Here is a 13,031-nt window from a genome sequence, read left to right on the forward strand (position 1 = left end):
AAACGTAGACTTTTCCATATTTGTAATGGCAACGTGCTTTGTTTATTATTATTGTAGGTGAACTTATTTTGCCCTTAGAAATAAGAACTGAATTGTTAAATGTTATAAGTCCTTTTATTTAACTAAAAGGCATCAAGATGAGAAAGGAAGCTTTTACAGTTGAGTTTTATGATTTTCAAAAAAGTCCAGATGGACATGATTGTCTCGAAAAAACGTATTATTTTACTAAATATGCTGGGATATTCGGTAAATGATTTATCAAATTAACCACTGACCATTCACGTCTGTTGAATTCAATTTATATTTAATATTTACTTTTTTCAACAATTACAGGTGCTGTGTTTTCTTTCTATGAAGCTGCCTTATTTTCTAAGCCGACTACTGTGTATGGGACCTTAGCAAGATTTGGACGTTTCACATTACCTTTTGGTGAGGAGTGCAAAATTTTTTAAGTACAACAAAGTATTATTTATATGGTTATTTATACCTGATATATAATATTATTTATATCTGATCATGAACGAAATTTTTGTCTCATTAACATTGGTTTTTAATTATTTAGAAATTAAATTTTATTTGTAGAGTATACTTTTGAAGGATTAAATATTCCTATGTGTTCTTAATTTGAATAAAGCCTTTTGATCTATAATTCATATTGAAAAAAGATGAATCATCATACCGTTCTAGATTGGGGGATATTTCCGTATCCTGATCAGTGGTAGAATGATGTAACTTCCGGGCGAGAAACTGTAAAAAAAAATCACAGAACGGGTCCAACTCAAAAGGTTTAACTCGTAGCTACCCCAGGCAAACATCTACTTGTTTTTTTAAGAAAAGAATTGATATTTTGAAGTCTCTTTGGCACTTAGTAGTTTGTTCCGCAGATCTAAAATGCAGAAATATCCCTCTGGATTGTATTTTTTTTTAATCCAAGTTTAGAGAAACATAAGTAATTAAAGATTTCAGCACATTTTAACCCATATAGGATGTTCCTTTTCAGTTATGGAACAATTATTATATTTTTATCTTCTTTTTTTTTTTAGTAAATATGAAATAAACTGTGTGACAAAGTGCATTGTATACATAATGGAAAAATACCATAAAATCTGTTTTTTAAAAGCGATGAAAATTTTAAAAATTAAGATTGTATTTTAGTAAAAAAAAAAAAAAGGACTTGCATATATTATCTTGCTTCTTAAGTATCTTCTTGCTTTGAGTCTATAAGGCAAGAAGAAAATGTCAAAATATAAATTTTTATTCTAATAAGGCTACTATTTCCTCTTTTTTTAAAAGAAAAATTAAACTAGTAATGTGTAAATTAATTGAAAAAAAGATCTTATATTAGCAATTTTTAAAGTATTTAAATAGTCAAAAACTTAATAGGAAAAAAAATATTTTTATTCATAAAACATGTTAAATTGTTATAAATTTTTTTAAATTGTATTCTCAACATCTTATTATTATTTTTCAGCTGGTATGGGATTTGTATTTGGTTCCTCAGTATGCGTTCTTGCTCATTTGAGGAAGAAAAATGATGTACCTAATCATGTAATTGCTGGTGCATTAGCTGGATCTATTTGGGGATTTAAATGTAAGTAAATATTTTGTCTTTTTGTCACAAGTTCTTTGGAAAATGTTATTTTCTGACAAATGCAGGTTTTTGCTTGAAAAATATTGTATAAATATATATCAATTGTGGTCTAAAACAGGTTTCTAATATTTAGAAATGAATGTTTACTTTTACTAAATAAACAAGTATTTTTCTGATAAAAAGAATAAAATGATAAAATATTAAAATTTTTTAAACGAATTAAAGACAAAAAAAATTCCAAATTTTTTTTTAATTTTTGTTTTACATTTAAGCTAACTTTTTTTAATCAATTATCTGAATTAGTTGAACCTTGATTTCTATGAACCTTTTTAATGAAAAAAAAGTATTACAGTAGTACAAACAAAACTTGAAGAAAGCCTTATAAAGCTTTCTAAGAAATATAAATCAATGACTGAATAGGAAAATGCTAACTGAATTTGGAAAAATCTTGCAAAGCAAGTGAATTAGCTTTTTGTGGAATTAAAAAAAAGAAATACTTATAATCATTTTCCCCCTGTTATAATAATAGTAATTTATAAGTACATCCTTAAAAACATCATAATTACGTTTTTCTTTTCTTTTTCCATTGGTTTCAGATATCTTGTTCTATTGCAATAGATTTTTTTTTAAATTTTCCTCTTTTCTTCAATTTGACTAATTCTAAAATAAAATGATCTAATGTAAATAATGTATAAACATAAGTAAGTCTCATAGACTTGTTTTATGTATAGTTTTGATTACATTTGGTGTGAGTCTTGGTCATAAGTGTTCACTAATAAAATATTTTAATCACCAGTTTACCAATTTAATATGACCATGTAAAAGATTTGCCACAAATTTATGATATTAACTGTCTTTATAATAGCAAAATATGTTTAGTTAATGACTTCTCTTTTATCACAAATAAATTTTAGATCATGTGTATATACCAGGGTTGGCAAGATTTTGCCGCAGGTGGAAAAAACCATGGTAAATACCGGTAAAAACCGTCTTGGCAAAAACAGGTTTTTGCCAAGCAAATTGGCAAAAAGTGGCAAAAACCTATATTTTCCATGAGGAGAGGACAAAAACACATTTTTGATACAAAATTGAAATATATACTATGAATATAAATAATTACAAAAAAATTAACAAAATTATTATTCCATAATTGAATGATAATGTAATAATATATCATTTTAGTAGTTTAAAACATTATTGATCGGAAAATTTGTGATTATTCTCTTTTTTCCAGTGAAATGAACTTATTTTAAATTAATATAACTATAATTTAAAGCATAAAATATCTATCAACATGTGTAGTTAATTATTGTACGAATAATAAATAAAAAATTTTATAATAAATAATAATATTATAAAAATAATAATATTTATTTATTTGTAAAAAAAACATTTATTTTAGGATTCTAAAATGAAAAGAGATCAAAAACTTTCAATCTTTTAAAAATTATTACCCTTATATTAATTATTAATATGTTAAAAATAATTTTTTCATGTAATGTATCAAAATTATTATTCCTTATGATTGATTTAAATTTGTTTCAAGTATTTTGTAATTATTTAATCAGCAATTTAGATAATTTGGTTTTTGCCGGTTTTTACCAGGTTTTTGCCACTGTCCTGGCAAAAACCCCTTTTTGCCGGCAAAAACTTCAACCCTGGTATATACCTTTGTAATCTTTTTATATTATTTCAGATTATTTTCATTTAGCATTTTTAATAATTAGAGAAAAATGAATTATTGAGTAAAAACTTAGTTAATAAACCTAAATAAATGCCATTTCATTTTTTTTTTGTTAATAGTCTATGTCAAATTTATGAAGACAAAATGTTAGATAAAACTTATTTCTTACTATGTAGAAATTATTTGACAGAATCTGACATTCAAGAATTTTTTGAATGCATCTTACATTTATTTTAAGATTTTGTGAATATTTTTTGCATTGTTTATACAAAATGTTCAAGAGAAGCATAAACGTACTGTTCATTTCATTCTAATTGGATCCATACCTTTCAAACTGTGTTAGCTGTTTGGGAAACAGTATGCTTATTTTAAGTGTAATTATAGCACCATTTTTAGGTTACTTTTATTATACAGTCGAACTCGTTTATAACGAGCTCGGATTTAACGAGAACTCGGATTTACCGAGGGAAACGAGAATATTTGGTTGGATCAATGTTAAGTCTATGGAACAGAAGTCGCTTTTAACGAGCAAGACCCGAGCAATATTTTTCTGTCTTGCAATCTTTTTTTCAAAATGATAAGAAATGCGCGCGAAATAAAAAAAAAAAACCGCGAACTGAAACTTCAAAGTAAGCTAACAAACTACTATTTTAAATATGTAGATTAATGAAAAAAATAAATGTTTTGGTAAGAATCTTTTCCTTTATTTTTCTTTCCGTTTATTGCTTCTTTCCTTTAAGACTGTAGCGCAACTAGAAATTTTTTGCTGGTTGGGGGGGATAGTTATCATTAGATTAAGAAAAGTATTTAATTAAATTAATTAAAGTAAGTAAGTATTAATTAAATTTTATGTAAACTCAATAATTTGACCTCCCAACCCCCCACCCCTCTTCTGGTTGCAAGCCTGCCTTAAGGACCCGTTTATTACGAGCACTCGGATTTAACGAGTACATGTTACGGTCCCTTTGTGCTCGTTATAAACGAGTTCGACTGTAGTAGGTTATTGTCATTTTATAAATTGCACACAATATAGTACTGTGCTGCTGATAATGTCAACCTTGTATCAAAAGTTACCTCAAGATAGAATTGAGTGAACATGTTTTATATACTAGTAAATAGGAATTGAATAAATGTTAAGGTTTCTACTCTTCGTGACATTCCCTCCAGAATTTTATCTGTGATAGAATTCGATGAACAGATACCGCTAGTTGACTCATTCCTGTTTTGCGAGAGGTCAGGAGAGCTGTATTAAGGTTACTGTGCTTTGAGTGCTGGTTGTGAGACCCGTATTAAGATCACGGCTGTGGGTGCAGCAGTCGAGTGTGCACAGGTCCTCGTTGTGTATGATTGAGACTGAGTAGCAACAGCATGAGGAGGACAATGTCACAGTCACAAATAGCAAGTCAATTGTTCCATCCATCCTAGGTGTATTCCTATTGGTGTTTCTGTCAAGGTGACATCATCTATCAAAAGGTACCTCAAGATGGAATCGAGTTAGCATGTCTTATTTACTAGTGAATGGGAAATGAATAATTTCAGTAGTGGTGACTCTACTATGCACACATGAGACATCTTGAAAAAAAATTTTTTTTTATGAAATTAATTTCATTTAATGTCTATTTATTGAATGAAATTTAATTTGTCATCCAATTAGAATGAATTATTATTGGATAAAAAATATCTTCTGATTGAATAGCTATTTTCTTAAATTAATGAATTAAGCATATTAATTTCTTTTTATGAAAGAATGCAATATTTGACAAATTATCGTTATTTTCTGTTTTTATTTCATGTAAAAAAATTTTTTTCCTTTCTTTTGTTCTTGTAATCATTGGTAATATTTGTTCATGTGCTAAAATCTATACAGGTTTAAAATACTTTTCTCGTTAATAAAAACCTAATTTCTTCGTTTCTGTGCAATTTAACATACCAACAGTGCAAAGAAATTTATTTCTCAGGTTTTGCACCCAAGAAAATATTTATTTCAGTACAAAAATAATCGTGTATGCTGCTCTATTTTATTTCATTTTTTTTTGTATTTTGTGAATATAATTTAGAAATTTTCTCGAAGAAATTCTCCGATTTAACTTTTTGAAACCACTCATTTTGGACGAAAATATTTACGCACACATTTGTAAATTTTTAAGTGTAAATATCTATTCTCTGGTGGTTGCAGCAGACAAACCTCAATTTTCTCATTGAATATTTTGTGTGACGAAAATTTGACTTTAGCCACACATGTGCTATACACATATGTAAAATGCAAATTGAATAAAGTATATTATATTTTTATTTTAAAAGTATATTATATTATATTTTTAATATATTATATTTAAAGTATATTATATTATATTTTTAATATATTATATTATATTTAAAGTATATTATATTATATTTTTAATATGTATATTTTTTTCAATAACAATATATTGAATAGTTTATGAAAAGTATATGCATTTATAAACATTTCTCATTGAGCATTTCAATTAAAAAATAAAATGATTAAATTCACGAGTACAAGAATTACGTTTTTCTGATAACTATTCTCATCGTTTATAACAGTTCTTGAAAAAAAAAACATGATTGATCTTATATATATGATTATATTATGAGGATTTTTATAAAGTTAGGTGTTTCCCCCAAAAGAAGCTCAATCATTTAGGGTCCCATAATGGGAAAAAATAAGGAACCACTAGCCTAGAGTTCTAGAAATGTGAGGCCGTGAGCAGTTGAGACACTTGTTCCCTAGCCTTACAACAGCTGTGTAAAAGAATGTTGAGAAACAGAAAAACTAAATAAACTAATTAAGATTTTTCAAATTTGTGATTTTTATTGCTAATGAACATAAATTTTTAAGTAAATTTATAAGCAAATACAAATTTTAAGCATATACATAAAATAAAAATTTTTTTAATATGCACAATAAAGTTATTTTGAAAGTTACTTTCCATAAAGTTTTTATGTGAAACAGGAATGCGCAATCATTTTTGGCCGCAAAAACTTCAAAATGCTGTTGTAGTTTTTGCGGACATTAGCCATTTTACAGATAGTGGTGATAGTAGTGTTTTGTATGAATTAAAAATGTGTAGTTAAACTTTTTCTTATAATAAAAATTATTTATATAAAAAATTTAAATGAATATACTTATTAGTTAGTTTACAAAGCAAATTATGATAAATTTCTAGGCATTCACCTGAAAAGGTAACTTAAATTTACATTTATCCTAAAAGATATCGTTCACTATTATTCAGAAAACAAAATTTGTTACTGTTAGTAATGCAGTATCATAGTAATTTGATGATTTGCTAGAATTTTCAAATAATTAGTTTTTTTATCTAATCTACTTTTTTTTCCTCTTTCAGTTTATTTATATAAATTAATGAATAATTACATTTCACTGCAAACTCTGAACCCATTGCATAAATAAATGGATCTTTCATAATAAAATTGCTACATTTTGATACTTTAAGAAAAGTTATGGACTAAATCAGTAACTTTCTGTTACTAAGCACAAGTGAAAAAAATATTGTTGCTTTTTTTCTTTTAGATTTTTAACAAAATTTTAGACAGTTCAGGGGTTAAGTTAAAAGACCTTGGGTGATACTTTTTGCATAAGCCATAGGTTGTGCATCCCTGCTGAAATATCTAAATTGTCTAATTTAGTGTTTAAATTTAATCGGTTGATTTTAATTATAATAATTTGGTAATTTGGGAATACTTTAAAACTTTTTTTAATTATTCAAGGAAATTTAATTAGAAAACTTAGAATGTAATATATTGAATGGATGCTGTTTTTTTATCGTAACTTCAATACTTCCTTCACAGTTCTCTTTCAAAGCCATCTGTCTGGTATTTTTGTTTTCAAATGTCTATGGACTTGAGATCATGAGACAGTGGCGTAGCGAGCTTAACTCGCGCCCGGGGCACAATACCCTTTTAGCGCCCCCCCCATTCGAAAACCATATAGTATTATATATAAAATATACTCCCGAATTATTAAATAAATAATGTAAAATAAATAAAGTCATAGGCTCAAGCTAGACTTTAAATTTGAGACAAAAAATGCAGTTGAGAAAACAAGACTAGATTCTGAATTGTATATGATCATCTAGAATTAGTTCAAAAGATACATATTATTTATTTTACATATTTATAAAGAAATATTTTAAAAACACGCAGTAATAAAACAATAAAAAAGTAAATATTTATTATCTCTAAAGGGATACATATATTTGATAATAATATGATTATAATAAATTAATAAAATTAATTACTATGTATAAATTTTCCTTGCTTTTGATGAAGCAAATTTATCAATAATATCATCAAAGTTGATAATTACAAATTTGTTTCTTTCCACACTTAATGTTAGGTCACTTAAACGATCTTGTTCCTTCGTAGATCGTAGATATGTCAAAATTAATTTTAATTTGTTGAATGAACGTTCGCAGCTAGCAGTTGATACTGAGATAGTCAGAAGTACCACTCTCAGATTTGGAAAGACATCTTCTCCATACGAGATTATGAAAGAACGGGGTTTTAGGTTCAATTCATTTTCTACTGCGGAGTAACATTTTACAGTCACATATTTCGATAAAAAGTTCTATTCCATTGAAATCTGTATTATAAAATTCGCCCAAATTTTTGCAATTTTTTTTCAAGGTCGTTATCAACATTATCCTCCTTTAATAAATTTTCAATGTCTAGTAGAAATCCAAATTTGAAATTAAGGTCACTTAATCGTGTAAGTACATATTTCTTGTTGCAGGCGATCAAGAACGCTTTTCGTAAAGCGAGAAATTTCACTTTCTGTGGAAAAAACAACATCTTTAGCCAATTCTGCGAGCATTTTGCGGCGTCTCCTTACACGTATTGTTGCATCAATATCCCATTTTTCACAAAGAGACTTCGCTTTTTCTATTGCCTCTTCACAGAGCTTGTCTCGAATTTCAGGTAGTTCAGTCGCTAATGATTCAAGATCATTGAACCCTTCTCTAAAATTCATTCTAGGATCTTGTAATCTGAGCTGCACACGATCAATCCTCCTTAAGATTTCATATTAGAAATGAACTAAAGTTATGAAACTAAAAGTTAGTATATTTTGAAACAGAATTGTAGCTTCACTTCTGGTGTAACTTGTAGTGGTAGTGTCCTCTGCTAATTTTTCAAATAGTTCTACTATATTCTTTAGACCATTGATGATAACGCTAACAGCTTGCATTTTGCAGTTTTTGTTAAAGCATTTTTTGATAATTCCCATTGTAACGTTGAACGTGAGAAAAACAGATGTATGTTTTCTGTGGTCTGCAGTTTGTTAAAGAAATTTCATCGGAATTAATTATTCTATAATTGTATTTTTGATCGAGGCTGCATCTTTAACATGTATTTCAATAACCCCCCCCCCCAAAAAAAGAAGATTTTTTGATGGAAAGTTTTTTATTCATAAAATCAACATCTACATACCTAACGACTTGGGACATTTGTTCTCGATGTGAGATATCAGGAGTTGAATCAAACTAAAGTCCATAATATTTATTTCTTTTGATATCGTTTATTAGTTGATTTCGAACTGTAGATGCCAGAAGATGAATGAATTCATTTTGGATCTGTGTTGACAAATATGAGACAGTTTTTGGAGTTTCTGTGGCATGTTAAAGATGATTTGCTAATAGCGGATCAAACTGAGCTACAAGTTTAAGTAAAGATAATAGGTTTCCAACTTTTGTACCAACTTGAAGTGCTAGTTTTTTAACATGACTTCATTATTTTGCTTCATTACTTACCAAGAATGCCTTGAATGCGCGAAATAACTTAAACGTTAATATTTCGAGTATTTCCCTAATTTGTTGCAGACTTCCCCAACCTGTCGTAAGTATCAAAGATACGTACAGTCATGAAAAAAAGTATCCGGAAGGTAACAAATAAGGAATCATTTATTTTTTTAATATAGATATTTCTCAGGCACACAACAAATACGGCGTTCTTTCCTAGAAACGGCAAAACGCTGTATTTGTAGTGTGTCTCCTTTCGATCCTTTAGTTGTTATTTTCCGGCTACTTTTTTCCGTGTACATATAAGTACATTAGAGTGTTATTGTTATCGTTTTAACAAGCGTAAGCTACATTGCGTTTATGGAAATAAAAATAAATATTGTTCTGAAAGAAAGAATGTTTGTACTTTGTAAACTTCAAATACATTGCGTTTATGGAAATAAAAATAAATATTGTTCTGAAAGAAAGAATGTTTGTACTTTGTAAACTTCAAATACATTGCGTTTATGGAAATAAAAATAAATATTGTTCTGAAAGAAAGAATGTTTGTACTTTGTAAACTTCAAATATTTTTTATAACATATTGTTTCATCAGAGAAATCAAGAAAGGAGATAATTTCTGTAACCACACAGCGTTGATGCCATAAGGAAGCAGTGCTTGTCGAGTCAGCCCTGCCAGTAGACAAGACGTCTATTATGAATATATTATTACACTTTGAATTAGACTATTAGTGTTCCTTTTTATTTATGAATTAACATTTATTATATTACACTGGCACTAAAATTAAAATATATTTTCCAGAAACCAATTATAATAAAAATTATCCAGCAATTTTTTGTTTTGCGGACCATTTGGCGCCCCTTTGTGAGTAGCGCCCGGGGCATGATGACCCCCCTTGCCCACCCCTCACTACGCCACTGTCATGAGATCTCTCTTAACCTGTTATATATTCCTTTCTCGGCTTTTGTGGACCTTGTACCATTAAACCCTACATTCAATTCAATTCAAAATATTCCTTTCTCGGTCTTTTCAGTTTTAATTGTCCATTACATATGTCTTTTTTAAAACTGTTACCAGATCTATGATGCTATGTGTCAACCATTGAATTCTTTTTGTTTTCATACAATTTATAATATCCTTCTCTTGAAAATCTAATGAATATTTATTTGTATTGGTCTTATATATATTTTAAGCCCTTCTCTGTCTGTGTCACATCTCATATGTTTTTTGTTTTTATACCTGTATGGTCGGCCATGCGACCAAGAGAAGAATTGCATCATTGAAATTGAATACATCATTACTTACGTATCTATTTAAATCCCGCAGTTAATTTTTGTATTTCTGAATAATGCTAAGAAAGGGCACAACTAGTCCCACTTTCTTCACAATTTTCACAGGGTAATTTCCTACCTTGAATTGAAATCAAAATCATTTTGTACTTTCTGTAATCTTGTTACAGAAAGTACGAAATGATTCTTTCATTATTCATTATATATATTCTTTCATTAGTCTTACCATTGCATGTAATCTGTAATAAATTATTTAAGTTTTGTGATAAATGTTATATCTTATGCTTTAATGCCCTAGATTGATCATAAAGCTGTTTTAACGGTAAGGATAGAAAATTATTTTATAAAATATTTTTTACTTAATTTCAATTATTATTTTATGCAGATATTCATCTTAAACACCTTAAAACAATAGAGTTAAAAAAAATATGTTATTACAGCATATTTTTATAAGATAAATCTTGGGTGCATTGCAGGGAAAACTGGAGATCAGTGGACGGGATATCACATATTTCACCACCAATAGATCAAGCAAAAGACTGCTTGCTGACAAAATTATTTAGCATTTTCGAATTTAGGATAGAACATATATTAATTTTCAGCAATAAAAATAATGCTTTTTATTGGTTGGAAATTCGTAAAAAAAAAAAAAAAATCTGACAGAGAAGGGGTTTAAAAACAAAATTTGCTATTCTATTTACAATTGCTAGGTTTTGTCATGTCTTTAGAGATAGAATCTTTATTTCAGTGTAATTATAGAATTGTAGTTTTTTTTCTTCATTATATTTTTTGTTCTTTAATTATAACTTTCATTATTATCAAGTTTCATAAATTTTTTTCTTCCGTTTTTATGTTTTTGTTACATATGGCACTTACCAATATCAACAAGCCTGCTTGAAATCAAGCGAATTTTTACGGCAGAAGGTGCACTTCTTGTTTTGCAGTGGCACCAAGAACAGGATTTTGCCACACACATAAGCTGCAACCCATTTCACAGGGAGAACTCATTCACACACCTTTCATCCATCTGCAGATTGTAATTTTGGCGTGAACCAGAGAGTGATCAGTATCCAGAGGTATTGTTATGGATACTTGGAGGACTTAGTGATTCCGACCGATTCAGGGTGCACCAATCATCGTTAAATACACGGTAATTCTTCGATCGGCTGGATTCGAATTCCTGTTCTCAGAAGCACGAGTTTAAGGTTCTACCAACCAGGCTATCCTGGCTCTTCCATTTTCGTTAATAAGATAATACAAAATAAGCTAGCATATAAAATAAGATTTTACTAAATAAGTATTATCTGTGTTGTGAATTCTTTACATGATTTTTTCTACATTTTTTTCCCTCGTACAGGTTCATCTTTATCTTCAGATTCTAAAGAGGGTTGAAAAATTATTTCTTTAATCCCTTGGCATCTTTGGAAAGAGAATTAGAGAGGAGTTAATTTGCTTGCTGTTCTTTTTTCTGCAACTTGTGCTAGAGTGCACACACTATTTTCCTAATTAGGTTTGTAAGTGTTACAAAGGGTAGTGCTTAAAAATTAGTCTTGCTATTCTTACATCAAAAGAAATTTTTAAGGAAATTCTCTTATGTTTCATTTTGTTGTTGAAATTTTTTTTAATATCACGCAGAAATAGAGGAAATTCGGATTATGACATCGAAAAAATAAGACTGGTAAAAGATTAAAAAAGGTGAAAATGTAAAAGACGTAGCACTTGAATATTGCCCCCGACATATCAACTGTGTATTTTTATATTGAGAAATGCCATTGGACAGAATGACTGTGTGTGTATATGTATAATTTATATGAAGTAGAATTTATCTATATATATATATTCTATTTTAAGCTTTGTATCAATTTTGCAATTAAAAAAAGCATGAATTTCTAAATACACCATTCACAATTGTATTATGCTAGAATATGCACTACTCTACTATAATTTAGTCCTAAGTTTGGGAAAAGTGTGAAATTAAGTTACCTAAAAAATTTTGCTGTAGTTGTTTTTTAAAATTGGATTTTTGTTAAGTGTGTATCAGACCGATCCAGATAACTAGCATTTTACTGTATAAACCATTGTATTTTCTTTAATTTACTTAATTTATATGTTATTTTTCAGATAATAGTGTTAGGATAGGCCACACTTGGGGTCTCTTCTTTGCAATACTAGCTGGATACATCAAATTCTTTGAGGTGAATAAGATCCCAATGCTTAATAGAGCTCCAGAATGGATAACTCAAAACCGACCCAATTTGCACTGGGGTATCAAATTGTATGATGATCCTGGCCGCCCAGACGAAGCTTAGAATACAAATCTTTTATTACTGTGAAGTGTTAGTTAGTGTTGCAATTATTAATACTAATAAATATCTGTACATAAACCCTACTTTAAGCTTGGTTATTTCATTTCCCTTTTGTTTCGTTCATTTAGAATTTATCCACTGTTCTCTGTACTCTCAAAAAACTCTTTGTGTGTGCAGACTTAATTTAATTAAGGCTGACCGGACATACTCAGTTCGTAACGCTTTTGGTCTAGTTTCTGGGTAGTGAAATGTCAGATCGAGACGCTTTTGAATTATATTATGTCACCAGACATACTTTGTTCACGATGCTGTACCGCTTAACACTTTCGTTGCATCAATGATGTGCCTTTGTGCCACCTTCTGCACTTAAAGTTCCCCTACAGCAATAA

At 28.8% G+C, this 13,031-nt stretch overlaps 1 protein-coding gene across 1 annotated transcript; it reads left to right on the forward strand.

Moving 5' to 3' along the window:
• The first annotated feature begins 21 nt into the window (after window positions 1-21).
• On the forward strand, window positions 22-12,725 carry ND-B14.7 (NADH dehydrogenase (ubiquinone) B14.7 subunit). Its single transcript, XM_016057815.4, has 4 exons — window positions 22-246; window positions 334-429; window positions 1,472-1,591; window positions 12,458-12,725. The coding sequence occupies exons 1-4, from the start codon at window positions 138-140 to the stop codon at window positions 12,643-12,645; spliced, it is 513 nt and encodes a 170-aa protein (XP_015913301.1). The 5' UTR covers window positions 22-137; the 3' UTR covers window positions 12,646-12,725.
• The last annotated feature ends 306 nt before the right edge of the window (window positions 12,726-13,031 follow it).

This window comes from Parasteatoda tepidariorum, chromosome 3 (assembly GCF_982258835.1).
Source record: "Parasteatoda tepidariorum strain Cologne lab strain chromosome 3, Ptep-v5.0, whole genome shotgun sequence".
In the NCBI taxonomy this organism is placed as follows: Eukaryota; Metazoa; Arthropoda; class Arachnida; order Araneae; family Theridiidae; genus Parasteatoda; species Parasteatoda tepidariorum.

Bases quoted from the DNA above. Each gene is read 5' to 3' on its own strand.
- ND-B14.7 (XM_016057815.4), top strand. From the start codon at position 138: ATGAGAAAGGAAGCTTTTACAGTTGAGTTTTATGATTTTCAAAAAAGT. The intron at 247-333 runs GTAAATGATTTA...CAACAATTACAG, and splicing joins TAAATATGCTGGGATATTCG to GTGCTGTGTTTTCTTTCTAT. The intron at 1,592-12,457 runs GTAAGTAAATAT...GTTATTTTTCAG, and splicing joins ATCTATTTGGGGATTTAAAT to ATAATAGTGTTAGGATAGGC.